Source organism: Anopheles marshallii, chromosome 2 (assembly GCF_943734725.1).
Source record: "Anopheles marshallii chromosome 2, idAnoMarsDA_429_01, whole genome shotgun sequence".
NCBI classification, from domain to species: domain Eukaryota; kingdom Metazoa; phylum Arthropoda; class Insecta; order Diptera; family Culicidae; genus Anopheles; species Anopheles marshallii.
In genome coordinates this window covers 19742011-19755305 of record NC_071326.1, presented here as the reverse complement: position 1 = coordinate 19755305, position 13295 = coordinate 19742011, and the positions used below count along the sequence as shown (strand labels likewise).

The 13295-nt window shown below is 45.4% G+C and overlaps 1 protein-coding gene across 1 annotated transcript in view; it reads right to left on the bottom strand.

Annotated features, from left to right (window-relative positions):
* Window positions 1-8727: 8727 nt before the first annotated feature.
* The window catches only part of LOC128716447 (uncharacterized), a 50269-nt gene continuing 45701 nt past the window's right edge, over window positions 8728-13295 (bottom strand). The window contains exons 5-9 of the mRNA XM_053811340.1: window positions 12253-12387; window positions 12010-12138; window positions 11744-11912; window positions 9350-9492; window positions 8728-8886 (exon numbers count right to left, since the gene is read on the bottom strand). Of these exons, the coding sequence (XP_053667315.1) occupies window positions 8728-8886; window positions 9350-9492; window positions 11744-11912; window positions 12010-12138; window positions 12253-12387 (735 nt within the window). The remainder of the gene's footprint in view (window positions 8887-9349; window positions 9493-11743; window positions 11913-12009; window positions 12139-12252; window positions 12388-13295) is intronic.

The following is a 13295-nucleotide window of genomic DNA, read 5'->3' as shown; positions in this document are numbered from 1 at the left end:
AAGCATTAATCATTTTGAGTAATGAATATTGCGCGCACTGCAATCGCGGGTGGCGCCGGTTCCGGGCCACCCGGGTGGGGGGTTTACTGGACACGAAACGGAAAAAGGTTCGCATGTGACGAATGCGGGGAGGAGGGGGAGGAATTGGGGTGTGGTGAAACACGTCCCAGGCACCGAGTTGCATAGAAGGGCCCGAATTGTGTAAGCTTTCCTGTAAATACCGTGCAAAACAAGCGTGTTTCGTAGGAAGTGGTGTTCCAGTTATGTTTGAATCGAACCTGATTTGAATCCCGCCCGGCAAGGGTGTGGCCGTGCCCGTGTGTATCCCGTGCGTATATGTGTGTTGAAGGGACAAGTGGTACAGATTCCGAAAACAATCGTTTCTTACCCCCGGCGGGAGCTTTCCACGGTGTGGCAGCTTTTCCGGCTCGGTGCAACTGTTCGGTGCGCACCGGTCGGTTAGTGGATGACGCTTTTGCTTGCCTTGTGCATTGCAAGCTACTCTCGGCGGAAAAGGTTCATTTTCTTCCTCCTGCACAAGCAATCACATGAACGGCCACATGCTGAGCACCGAGCCGATCCGAACAAACGATGTAACGATGCAGCGAGACGTTGCATGCGTTTTTTTTTTCGCCTTTTCTTCGCCATTCTTGTTGATTGGTCTGCGCAAACAAGCTCCTTGAGAATGGCGGCATAATATGGTGGGAGTAGGGGGCAAAAAATTCGCAAACAGTAACAACAAAAAAAGAAGCGAAAACCAGCAAGCAAACGGGATCTCGCTTTGATTGCACCGCAGCAGCAAAGAGCGTGCACATGGGGTGAAAGCAACACGGGAGGAAAAACAATAACAGAAGACTAGCCTGAGTGAGCCACGGGTAATTCGATGCAAAAATGAAGCCAACAGCAAAACCTCACCGCCTCCCGCCCCGCCCCCTCCTCCGGCACATCTTATCGAGGATGGATTTCCCATCGTTTCGCCCTACGATCCTAAACGCAGGGGCGGCTAGTCTAGTGATGAATACGGGCTAAATGAAGCCCCAGCCATACTCTGCGGACGACAGTCAGACGACCAGCGTGCGCTTCGGTTCATAATGGAATAAGCAGCATAAAAAATAATTGAGATTGATTATGTGTTTTCCGCTTCTTGCTGGCCGGACAGTTTATGCTGGGATGTTCCGCAATGGCGGAAGAAGAAAGTGACCGGGTGGACAAGGAGACCCATTGCTAAGGACAGACGGTACACACGGGATATGGCGTCGAGTTTTTCGGTACGCAATCTAGCTGCACTGTCAACGATGACGAATTTCAACGAGTATGAAAGTACAAGAACTCACATAATGACGTCATGCTGCTTAGGCTCGTGGACGTACAATTCCAGTGGTTGACAACCTGTGTCGACAAGTGTTGGTGTGAGTTTCCACAGTATTGCTCCATGAACTTTAATTGATTGATCTCTTCAATTGCTCGCTGTTCATGTTTGCTTCCTTAAGTTCTTGTTTTACACATTCGAGAATTAAATGTGATTTAAAAAATATGTGACGGTGATAAAGTTACTTCTTAAACTAAACTAACGTTAAGATCAATGATCACATTACTCATATGTTACCTTGTAATACTAAACTGGATTAGAAGTCTAACATAGAAGCTCCAGTTTCTTTTTGGATTACTCCATTCTTATGCCCTGTTTAAGGTGGTCACCCGGCCGACGGACATAAAAATTTCGTCTTACGACCAGGAATATCATGACTATATTTTTCTTCACACTCAGAATTCTCAGTATCCCCATCCATAGAAGTACTTCTGAATTCTCGATCAGAATTGTTGCTCGAAGAATAGTTAAATTAAATTAAACGCATCCGGTTATGGATGGTTTAAATTCTTCACCATTCTTCATCTTCAGCTGGTGTTCATAAACTTCTCAACTCTCAATAAATTTTGATGGTAATGTAGGACGTTTGCTGATCTTTGCTAGATAATCAAGGTCTAAGTTTTAAGGGTCGATATATCGGAAATGTTGTTGTGAAGATTCTCGCCCAAATAATGTGATTTGCCACAATCTTGTTGCTGGAAGATTCTTTAAATAATACGTAACGAGTTTGATAAATTTGGGTACTAATCCAGATTACCAACCTTCTATATCGTACAGCTCATTACAGAACAGATACTGACTCCCTATATCATACATTTATTACTTTCAAAACTTTGCCGACCACTGATTTCATCGCTAATCAAGGAGGATGGACATTTTCATCTCACGCTCTCCATCTACCGGAGAATGTATACACTGAAACTTCATTTTACCGGTTCGAAGTAAACCCCCCCCCCCCTCCCTTTTTCACGTGGCAATGGGGCTGTTGAGTTGGATAAAGAATGTCCATATCCTGCACTTTGCGCTTCCTCACTTCCTCATCCCCGCCACATCTTCTTTTCCTCCACCGCCCAACTGCCGGTCAGCTTGAGTGGATTGCAGCAGGCAATGCATGCAGTGAGTTGAAAAATAAAAACAAAGAAACAGAACACACTCAACCAAATGCCCAAAGAGAGAGAGAGAAAGGGCGGCGAGGGGAAACGGAATGAAAAGCGTACGGGGAAAACCCTCAAGAGGAAAAGATACATCTTCACGTCGCGAAAGTTTCATCGCTGATATGTTTATCTTACTACACTACGTTAGTACCGTCCGCACCCTCGTACGATCGTTCCGTGCCGAAACGGCCGCCTCCACCGAAGCCTAGGTTAATGTGAAGAAAACTAGTAACGGAAGCTGGGCCGCCAGTGTGCTTGGGTTTGTTATTGTGTGCATAGTTTGCTTCATGTTGTTCTTCAGCTACCACCGTACCCGGTTGGTGCACCTTTTTTTAAATATTTCTCTGCAGCTGCAATGCACGGCCCGCAACAGTGCCTGGGAAGATAACGAAACGAAGAAACAAACCCGACATAGATCTTGCGCTCCTGTGGGAGCTTTCGAGCTTGAAGAAATAAACTTTCCTTTCAGGCCCCTTTCCATTGGGCGGGTATAGTTAGCGGAGGGAACGTGGGGCGGAATTGGAAAGGGAATTCCGGTAGGAGTGGAAAAATGTTTTCATAATAGAAATAAAACTGAACCTACCGTTTCTGCCACACCGTACGGGTTCGTACGGACTCCGCTAACGAGCCATTTTGAGCCACCAGTAGATGCGAGAGCTCACTGCCAGCAGGGTTTGAACATCGTACATTTCCGAAACGAGCAGCTTTACTAGCGGTACCGGCGAACGGATTGGCCGGGGATATGAAGGCAGGCAGGACCAATATTGGGGTTTGCCGTTTCTTTTTATTATTATATCACGAACGGGGGCGGGTTTTGTTTTGCTCGGTTGCAGTGGTGCATGGGGTAAACGCAGAAGAGGCCAGGTGGTTCTTTCATAAAATTCTTATCAGTATATTGGTATCGATCTCAAATGAGACGGAGCTGTGATTCCTTTGGCTGGGGATGTGAAGCACCGGTTGCAGTTTCCATCTTCCATTATGTAATGAAAAGGGTTTTAGCAACAGCTTACAGTGTAATAATGATCGGCCTGAAGGCAATGTTCAATTGTTCTCGTAAATTCATCTTATTACGGGGTTTTGTTTCATGCGCTTGATTTGTAAGCTCAAAGCTCTAGTAAGCGCATTATTTTAAAACAAACGGCAAACTTTTCATGAGCGATAAACCGGGTATCACCCGGGACTATTATTGTCAGGCGCATTGTGAGATTGTATTCGTTTTGTACTACAGTTCTAGGAAACGATTTGAAACTCGCTGACCTTCATTAATCGACGATTTAGGAATTTCAACGCATACTACGCTCATACCTACATCATAAAGGATGATCAGTAATCGCAATACAGCACATATAGCATACCTTCAGGCGTATAGGCACAACGTCCCGTAACAACACACACATGAAACAGCTTCCATTACACCGTTTGCCCCAATACATTATCAAGCAAAATCGATTATTTTAATATCATACCCTTTTATCAGGGGACGAGCGTTAACACAATATCGTATCGCTTTGCGGCGGGAGTTGGCTTTGAAGGCAACGCACGGGAAAAAGCTTCCCCGTGTTACACACAGCAGGGTACACCGTCCAGACACGGTATGATGAAATGTGATGCAAAGCAAAATACGCATCGCAATGGCAAGCACTGCACTGCTCTTTGGCGATCGATCGTGTGCGGGTCAATCGATGTCAGGCATTGGGGGAGGGTTCGATGACATCGATGACAGTTCGTGTGGACCAATACATCTATCCGTTGCCGCAGCTCGGCGCTCCTCCAGGGGGTGATAAATTACATCCTCCGGTGGTGAATCGCTACCGTGCACTGGAAAACAAAAGCTCAAACGATAAGATTCTTAGCTGCCGCCATCACCATCATCCAGTGCCAGCTGGTATGCTCTGGTTCGTATGAAAATGTGCTTAGCTTGCAGGTGGTGCAAATGGTACCGCACCCGACTATCAGCTTAAGAACTTTACGCAAAGAGTTGGCATTTAACATTGCTTTCACCGTACCACTCGGGACCGAAGTTTTGATCCGTCGTCTGGATCGCTAGGCTTACCTGTACGGAGCCCAACCGTGCGCCCAACCACATCCCGGCAATAGGTCAAAGGTGACGCCCAGTGTGTGGCAACCCGCAAGCTCTAACGCACTCCTCTCCTCCCTCCCCCCTCTCGACCCTCCACGCGCTGCACACAGGCTACAGCTACACTAATGAAAGCTTTATCGTTCACCGTGTGCGCCGAAGGGTCGATTTATCGGTTTCCACCCTTCTGTCGTTTGGCCGTTTGTTGGTGTGTGTGTGTGTGTGTTGGTTCCGGGGTTGGTTAAGAGGGGTGGGGAAACATTTAGCCGGATTACACTTGTCCGATGCCTCCATCTTGACATTACATGCTCCGCTCGCTGTGAAGCTGTTTTGCTAGGTTGCTTGACGAGAAAGGATGAATGTTGAATGTCTGGCAAAAGGGGAAAGGTTACGTTACGGTTTCTGGCCGCACAGATAGTTTGTTGCACAGAACGACATAGGGGGATGAAACACTTTCATACAGACTTTGGCTAGGAATATGTTTATCTATTCTTAGACAATTTAGAACATGTTTCGTCTGCATGTGTAACAATGTTAGTAATGGAATGCTTGGTATTTCATGCTGTGGGAACCTCTATTTTACATAAAACACGAACTTTTCCATGAAATTTATAAAAAAATACGCTTAAAACAACATCTTTTCGAAGAACGATTAACCGATTATTGCAAAGCATATGGGCAAAGCATATTTGCATATAAGCAAAGGATGCTGGGTAGTTTCTACATCAATTCATTATCCTTTGAGTCTTAACAACTTCTTTGTAGCGATTTTGATAAAATTGGAAGACAAAGAGAGCTAGAAAGCCAAGAGGCGAATATCCTGTTTGCGGTTAGGAACGTCAGTCCTTGGTGTGGTGAAACAATCCAGATGGGATTGCATTGCAATTGCATTTTAAGTTACAAATACATAAGAACTCAACACTAATAGTTAATTTTTCTAACTAACTTGTACTTAAATATCGCCATCAACAATATCATCTAACTTTAAGTCGCTTAAGCAAACTGTTTTGTCGAACAAATCAGTTGCAAAGTTGACGTCCCTAGACTAAATCCAAAATTGTAGTACTTTTGTACGTGATTAAAACATGAAAAATGTACAAAATAGTCACAGGTTGATGATCAAGGTAAAGATACTCGAGGAAGCATTAAGACCTCGAGCCCGTTGAGGCTAAATTTCCTTACCACTAAATTTCGATCAGACATAAGAATTCTACGAGACGATCCAATTCGATAACTGCTACATTGTTTAAATAAATGCTCCTGGTATTAGATGGGCACTTTGCAAATTTTAACTGAAATCATTCTAACAACTCTCTTCTTGGAATTGTTTGAACATTCTTTAATGCAATCGTGGGAGGAAGATAAATTTCTGGAACACAGAGCATGCCACACACTTTGTTATTGTTTGAACAACCTCCTGTGTAAACGTGATAGAGGCACCGGAACGGGACGTTCTCTATGTTTGTGAATAAGAAATAATTAAAACAACTTTCCTAGTATTGTAAATATAGCGCTGACGTCATCCAAAGATGTATGTATAGGAGAAGAAAGAAAAGCAACAACTTCCTGTACCTTCAGTTACGCTTAGAAATGTAGCAAGACAACGACGCACGGAAAGGACGGGGACGACTCGAAAAATCATTAAACATTTAGCTGCAGATGATGCACCATTTTATTTTGTATCGAATAACCCGAAAAAGTTTCATCCTCAATCACATCCTCTGCTACTGTCCCGTCGGTTAGCACCGTCCGTGGCCGTTACCGTTACAAATACTTGGTCCATTTGCGGAATTATTAACGCTTCTTTTGTGAGCAGAAATCCTGGAACTCAGTACCCGCGGTAAAGCTTTTTTTTTAAAAAGCCATCCAACACACACACACACACAGTGCTAAAATGGGACGTAATAATAATTTTGGGAAATCATCTAGAACGGCTACCAATCTAAAGCAGGGTACGCATCACCACCACGATTCCTGTTTTATTCCATTATCCGGTCTGCTCACCTTCACTTACAAATGCGCACAACGTTCTTCATCCTAACGAGAGCAATATCGATGTAACAATGTTTCTAAACAGGTTTTTTTTGTGTGTTTTGTTTCGTGTTGTTGGTAGTACAAACGGTGTGCTTAAGCTCTCTGGTGTGTTTTTGTTTTAATTCTCCGTGTTTGCCTAAGTTGTTCGATTTGCTTCGATTAGCCCTTCTGCTGCTGCGCCCTCGGAAGCTTTTGCTAGAGCTCCGAATGATTAAGTATCTACAATTTCGCTACACACTGCACACGCTAAAAATAAAAGGGACACGGGTTTGTTGATCACTTTCTTTCTTTTTTACAGTACAAACTGGTGTTATAAATCGCTTAAATTAATAGAGACGAATTTTAAGTGACCAAATATTGAAGGCGCTTCTGTTTTGCTTTGTGTTTTGCATTATTCCTTTCCCTACCTATCTCAATCTGGTTTTTGCAGTTTTCTTAACGCCTTTTTTCTTAAGCGGTGTACTATTGATGGAACACTTACTACTTGTTTTAAGGTTGTACGCTGTGATGTAAACTATTTCCTCATTCCCATGCGCATCCTCACACATCACCGAACGGTTGCGTAAAGTGATTAAAAGCGATAAAATAGCATAAAAAACCAAAACCCCAAACGATCTTCCCATCACCCTTATTTTATACAATCGGTAAGCGCTAAAGTGTCCCTTAATAATGAGTGGCGTCACCGTGTTCTTTTTTTTTTGTTTTTGTTCAACGCTCTTTGCTCCTTTCCTCAATGGGAACCGCTTTGCGGGATGAAACGATGACCCACCCTCCCATTAGTTGTGTTATGTGAATAAAACTATAAACACTAAAAGAAAAAGTATACTAAAAAAGGAGTGCAACCATGGATTTAAATTCAATCGGTCGCGATAAAAAAGCTTTTCCCGCCCAGTGTGAGGTGAATATAAACAATAACAGCAAATCCCACCCCACCCCAGCTGGCAGTGGAGCGTAACGAATAGCAGGCGTCGCTTTATGACGGTACAACACACGCGCACGCATGCAAACACATACGCAGTGGTTGTAAAAAGTAATTTACACCTTGACCCACGACAAAATCATTGGCCTGCCGGTTGCTACGGGATGGGTGGCTGGATAGAACAACCACCGCCAGCACCACCGGGATCGTTCTTCACCTCCCCAGCTGCGGCACCCATCGTGTTACACCGGCAAGGATATGTTTGCACGATGTGTCACGTTCATCACTGTGGGGGGGAGTTTTTTTTTTCTTCTTTATTTCGATCGGTCCATAAACTTCGATGACCAGCCAGAATCGTTACGGACGTCGTTCGGTTAAATCAGATCCTGCCCAGCCCCAGGGCTTTGCATCGGTTTCGTTTTATTGGAGTGTTTCTATACGTTTTTTTTTGTTTAGGGCCGATGTTCTAGTCCAATACCGTACAAGATTGAAGCATTCTCTAGCTTCGCCAGGGTTTTTGGATGCTTCTTTTTTTTCTTGCTGTGGGCCCGGTGGGCCGACGCCCGAAACCAATAAAACGGTAATGGGTGCAACATAACCTGGCGTAGCCAGGAGCGGACCCGAGTGTGTTTGAAGAAATGGTGCGAACACACCAACACACACGGCGAAGCAAACCACCCACAAGGGTGAACACATACACACACGTACCGTTATTGCCGGAATAGGAAACGGTTGGACTAAAACGGATTCGAATGAAAGGAGCTTTATGACTCTCTCGGAAGCATTTACGCCCTCTTTGCCTTGTCCTTCGGGGAAGGAAAAAAAACCCCGAAAAATCCCGTAACCTCCAATGGTTTATAAGCTTTTGCGTTCTAGCGATACAAGCGGACAAAAAAAAATACACGAAACAGATTCAGCGTCCTGTCCTTTCTGGTCGCGCATATGTAAACCAAAATGCTGAACAAAACTCAAAACTGCCAAATGGTGGCAACTAGAAATAGTGAAGAAAAAATGTGTATGTTCCCAAGGACGATGATGACGCGACCCCCACCACCGGTCTTCCTAATACTACGTGTAACGAGCGCCCACAGCTCGATGAACGGCAAATGCCCGTCGTTGCGGTTGCCATGGGAGCCAATCAGATGACGCGAATTGCGGGGAGAGGGGTCGCTGTTTACTGTGATGGTTGCTGCTGTTGCTGTTGCTGCTGCTGCTGGGACTGCCGTCGGCAGGCGTTGTTCTTCGACAGGTCCGATTCGGAATTTTTCAACTCCATCGCCAACTTGTAGCCGAGCTCCGGGCGACGGTCCCGGCCCTCCACCATGGCTTTGACCTGTGGAACAAAACCGGGGAAAAGAAATCGAAAACACAGGCTCATCAAAAGAAAGGCAACAGCCGGGAACGGTTTGCGATAAATCTTCGCCCAAGGATCGGACAGCGATCGGCAAGTGACCGTACAGTAAATACACGCGTCGAGTGTGCACGAGACACGGGGCGCTTGGGAACGGGGGTGTGTGGTGGAGGAGTTTTTGTACGAAATGGGCTATTCTGGTGGTCTTTTCACCCATTCTTGACTAGTCCTTCCATTCCGGAACACTCCCGCGGGGATAAATCCGAAAGCTCCGTATTCAATTTTAGGCAAGCTGGTAATTTTGCTGAGTGCTCTTGTGTGTCTTTTTTTAATTTTTTTGTTGCAACTCTCTCACCACCATCCCCGTTTTTGATAGTAATTAATTTCCCTTTCGTCCGTTCGATCCAACCAGGGGAGCATTGCGGAGTTCCACCCGGTTACCTACCTCGCGGGATGACACGATGACGCCATTGCTGGAAATCACCGTCTGCTTGGTGCTCTCGATATCATTCAGATCGACTCCCCGGCAACAGTCGTCGATCAGTATTGTCCGGTAGCCGGCCGACAGTGCATCGATGGCCGTTGCACCTGCGGGAAGTGAATGAAAGCGTAGAATTCGGATGAATATCTCGACATTCGCACATCGGACCCGCCCCGGAAGGGGATGCGACGACCCCAGCATCGACAAGCTGCAGGATGGTACGGCTCCACGGCCAGCCTATTAGTAGATTAATTTGGTAGATTTTCATTTATTTAATGAAGCACTCTACCACAACCCCGGTTCCACTCGGTTCGATCCCTTGGCATGGTGATCCAGTTTGATTCATCTACATGCAGTAGGTTGTTTTCTCTCGTTCGGGTTCCTTTCTTTGCATAGTGGTGGACTATTTTTATGCACCACCACACGCCTGAGGGTCTGTTCCGTACTTCCTTTTTACTTCCCGTTTGCTGTTTAAAGCTACCAGCGAAAGCACATACACCCACACACACACACACACGAATGTTGCGCCGGAAATGACCTCGATCCCGAGGCTGTGAAAGAGCTCGCTACCTGTTTTGGTCGGTTTTTTTTTTAGCACCAGGGGGTATGAAGTTCGATTTAATTTCCTTACACTTACAAGGAAATTGAATCATTTCCCAGGGTCCGTTTTCGTTCGCAATTCGCCCATGCATTGCATACAACAGGTAATGAGATTTTACTGAAACTATGTCAATGCGAAGGGAGAATGCACAATGTGGCATGGTTCGTAAGTAATTACTTCCAGGGGGTTTTTTTTTTCAAATTTTGTTCGCTCTCGCTCCCTTTCATGCTTCAATAGAGATGTTAATGTTTAAATCGTATCGTTAGAAAGTGTGTTAAGTGTTCACATAGTGTTCACACTCATTCAACAATTCCCGCTACAACAATTCTTCCCCGCTTCGCAAAGCGTCGCAAATTGTCTGTGCAAACTTACTGCCGATTAGGATAGCACAACTAAACGCCGATAATGGAACGAAGCATTGAAACGTTCCCACATACCGGTGGTAAAAAAAAACAGACATTTAAGAAAATCGATAGCTATTTGAGCGCTTAAACCTAGGGGGCGCCAACCGTGCTGCATACGAACGATCTGTCAAGATTGAAACAAACTTAATTACTGAGTACGTGGTCGAAATTGCAAATGGGAAAGCTGCCGCTGGTAGTGGCCACACTTTCTGAGCATCGCTACAACCGCATCTCGCGAACCAATGCACAACGGTCCCTGGTTTGGAATGGGGGATTCCAAAATTGTAGCTGTTAGTTTGTTGTTTACTTAGATTAATTTACAGGAATTTTTAATATACTTAACTAATCTGACTTAACTAGCGTTTTTTTCATCTCAGTTAACAGTCTGTATCACACAATTGCTTTCATAAATACATTAAAACTTCATGAAGTACCATGCGCCTCCATCAAGGTGTTGCAACAGTTGCAAACATTTGGAACAATACATTTGTATGTATAAATTCGTTTGCTCAGTTTTCCGCGAAATTGATAATATCGAGTCGGACGAACATAATTTATTTGCAAGCTCTTCAACTAATATATCTTAATTTGAAATAATTACAACTGATCATGATTATTGATTGGAAAATGTAAAAATCAGACCAGCCCTGGAAGGCTGGAAATTCAAAGTATTCATTTCTGGTTCAAATTGCGCTTCGCACCGCATATTTTTAATATGCGGTAAGTTTTTTTTTTTGTTCTGTTCTGCATCTGCTAACGAAGGCAATTGCAGCCCGATTGAGCATGAAAAGCTCGTAATAAGTGACATCTCTTTCATCCCACCAGAACTGAAATACTATCTGTCGTAACGATTACATCATAATTAATTTAATTTAATTTACCAGCTGAATAATTTCACGGTGGGATTCAGCTGCCATGTGTGAAACTACTTTAAATATAATGGTTATTTAGCACTCAAGGTTTTTACAGTACAATGTGACGATTGTTTGGATTGATCACTTAGAATCATAAGGCATTAACTGTTTGCTCTAATGGACAATGTCGGACAAAAACATTACTGTGACATATTGTCGAATAATTATTCTATCCCGTAGCATACGGCATTGTGCCCACTGTGAGCAGATACACCAACCGCAGCATATCGATTCTTCAATTCCGCCCGGCTGATTTCGAGTTTATGCAATTCGATTTCGAACTCACGAGCAGATGATAATGAGCGTGGAGCGAGATACATTTTTTGCTGCTTTGCTTTATGCGCTCCCTTGCGTAACTATTTATCGAAACCCCGCCGTAACATTATTGGCTACCAGTGTTGTTCGCAGGCTCCCGTCCGCGAATCGGCATGTAACTTACCGACACACACGTCGTACGCTAGTCCACACACGTAGATATCGGTCGAGCCTTTTAGCCGCAGCTGAGCGCACAGCGTCGTGTCGGAGAGCTTCTTGTTATCCCAGAACACCGAGTACGAGTCCACCTCCGGGTTGGTGCCTTTGTACACCTTCACGCCGTGCTCGACCACCTACGAACGAGTCGATGTTGAAGCGAATTTAATAGGCAAATGCCGGCCCGCCCGAATGTACTCGTGGCGCACACTCCATCCACCGTCCGAAACTCACCTTCAAATCCTTGTGCAGCTCAGAACCCCAGGAATCCTGTACGCAGTGACGTGGCCAGAGCCGTTGCTTCATCGGTGGTGGTCCGGCAAAGATGACCGTATCGTAAACCTGCGCGTTATCCGCATTCAGCTGTTGTGGAAGATTCGACCCATGCGGGGTGGTTAGTAACAGTTCGCAAGTTAACAGCAGGGTATGATAACCAGAGGAAGGCAAGAATAAAACGCACGGACCCGCGCTACTTACCGGGCTGGTCGGATGAATCGGACGCTGTTTGATGTTGTCGATGAAGGAAACGTGATCGCTCGGGTGCCAATCCAGCGAGTAGAACACCGCATCGAAGTCAACCGTATCCAGCAGCTTATTGATCGGCTCGATAACCTAACCCACAGCCACAAACCGCCGAAGAAACGAAGCAAAACAAAAAAAAAACGGTAAGAGCAGAAATTGAAATGTTGATACACTGCCAAAACCGATACAGTGCCAGGCACGCTGGTTTCAATTTCAACGCCGCCACGATCCGTCTGACAGCTGTCGTAATTTAATTCACCGTTCACGGCGGCGGGGTAATACGTGCGAGAGAATACAAAAATCTGACGCGGCCTTTCAATGTCCGGGCTGCTGTCAGCGATGTCACGCAAGTCACGCAAACGTGCCCAGACAGGACACAACAGCACCGGTTCGGTACGCAATGGAGTCTTAATGAACGGCGGTGCTGCTGCTGCTGATGGCCGGTGCGCTTAATAACTCTTCACTCGGCGGGTGCCATCACAGCCGGGTCAACAGGTTATGTGGGTGTGGTTTACTTTATTTATGTGGCAAAAGATAAGACATTCTTCTTCTTGGTGGTGGATCATGGGGCATGGCTTAAAACGTCATAATGGAGATCAAGCTTGATGAGCCTCACTAGAGACGAAATTTAGAACCTTTCGCTCATTGATACGAACGCGTGACACTTTCATTAATCACGCACACCACCCAACCGTTGTGTTGTCCAGGCCAAACACTCACCCTGATGCTTGACACCCGGACCTACGCTAGATGATGCTGGGCATGGAGATTGTTTGCGCTTTTAAAAAGTGCGTCACCGCCTGCGGACAACATCAATCTTACCCTCGCCGCACAGACCACCGGCCGCACCGCTTCGGCATTAATTACACATCATAAATGTTGCGTTTTGCTCGCACCGGCCATGCTGACAGGCACGGGAACTCACCCACGGCCCGCCACACACTTCCTGCATGCCAGACCATGTTCAACAACGAAGGGACAAACTATCGAAAGTTTTG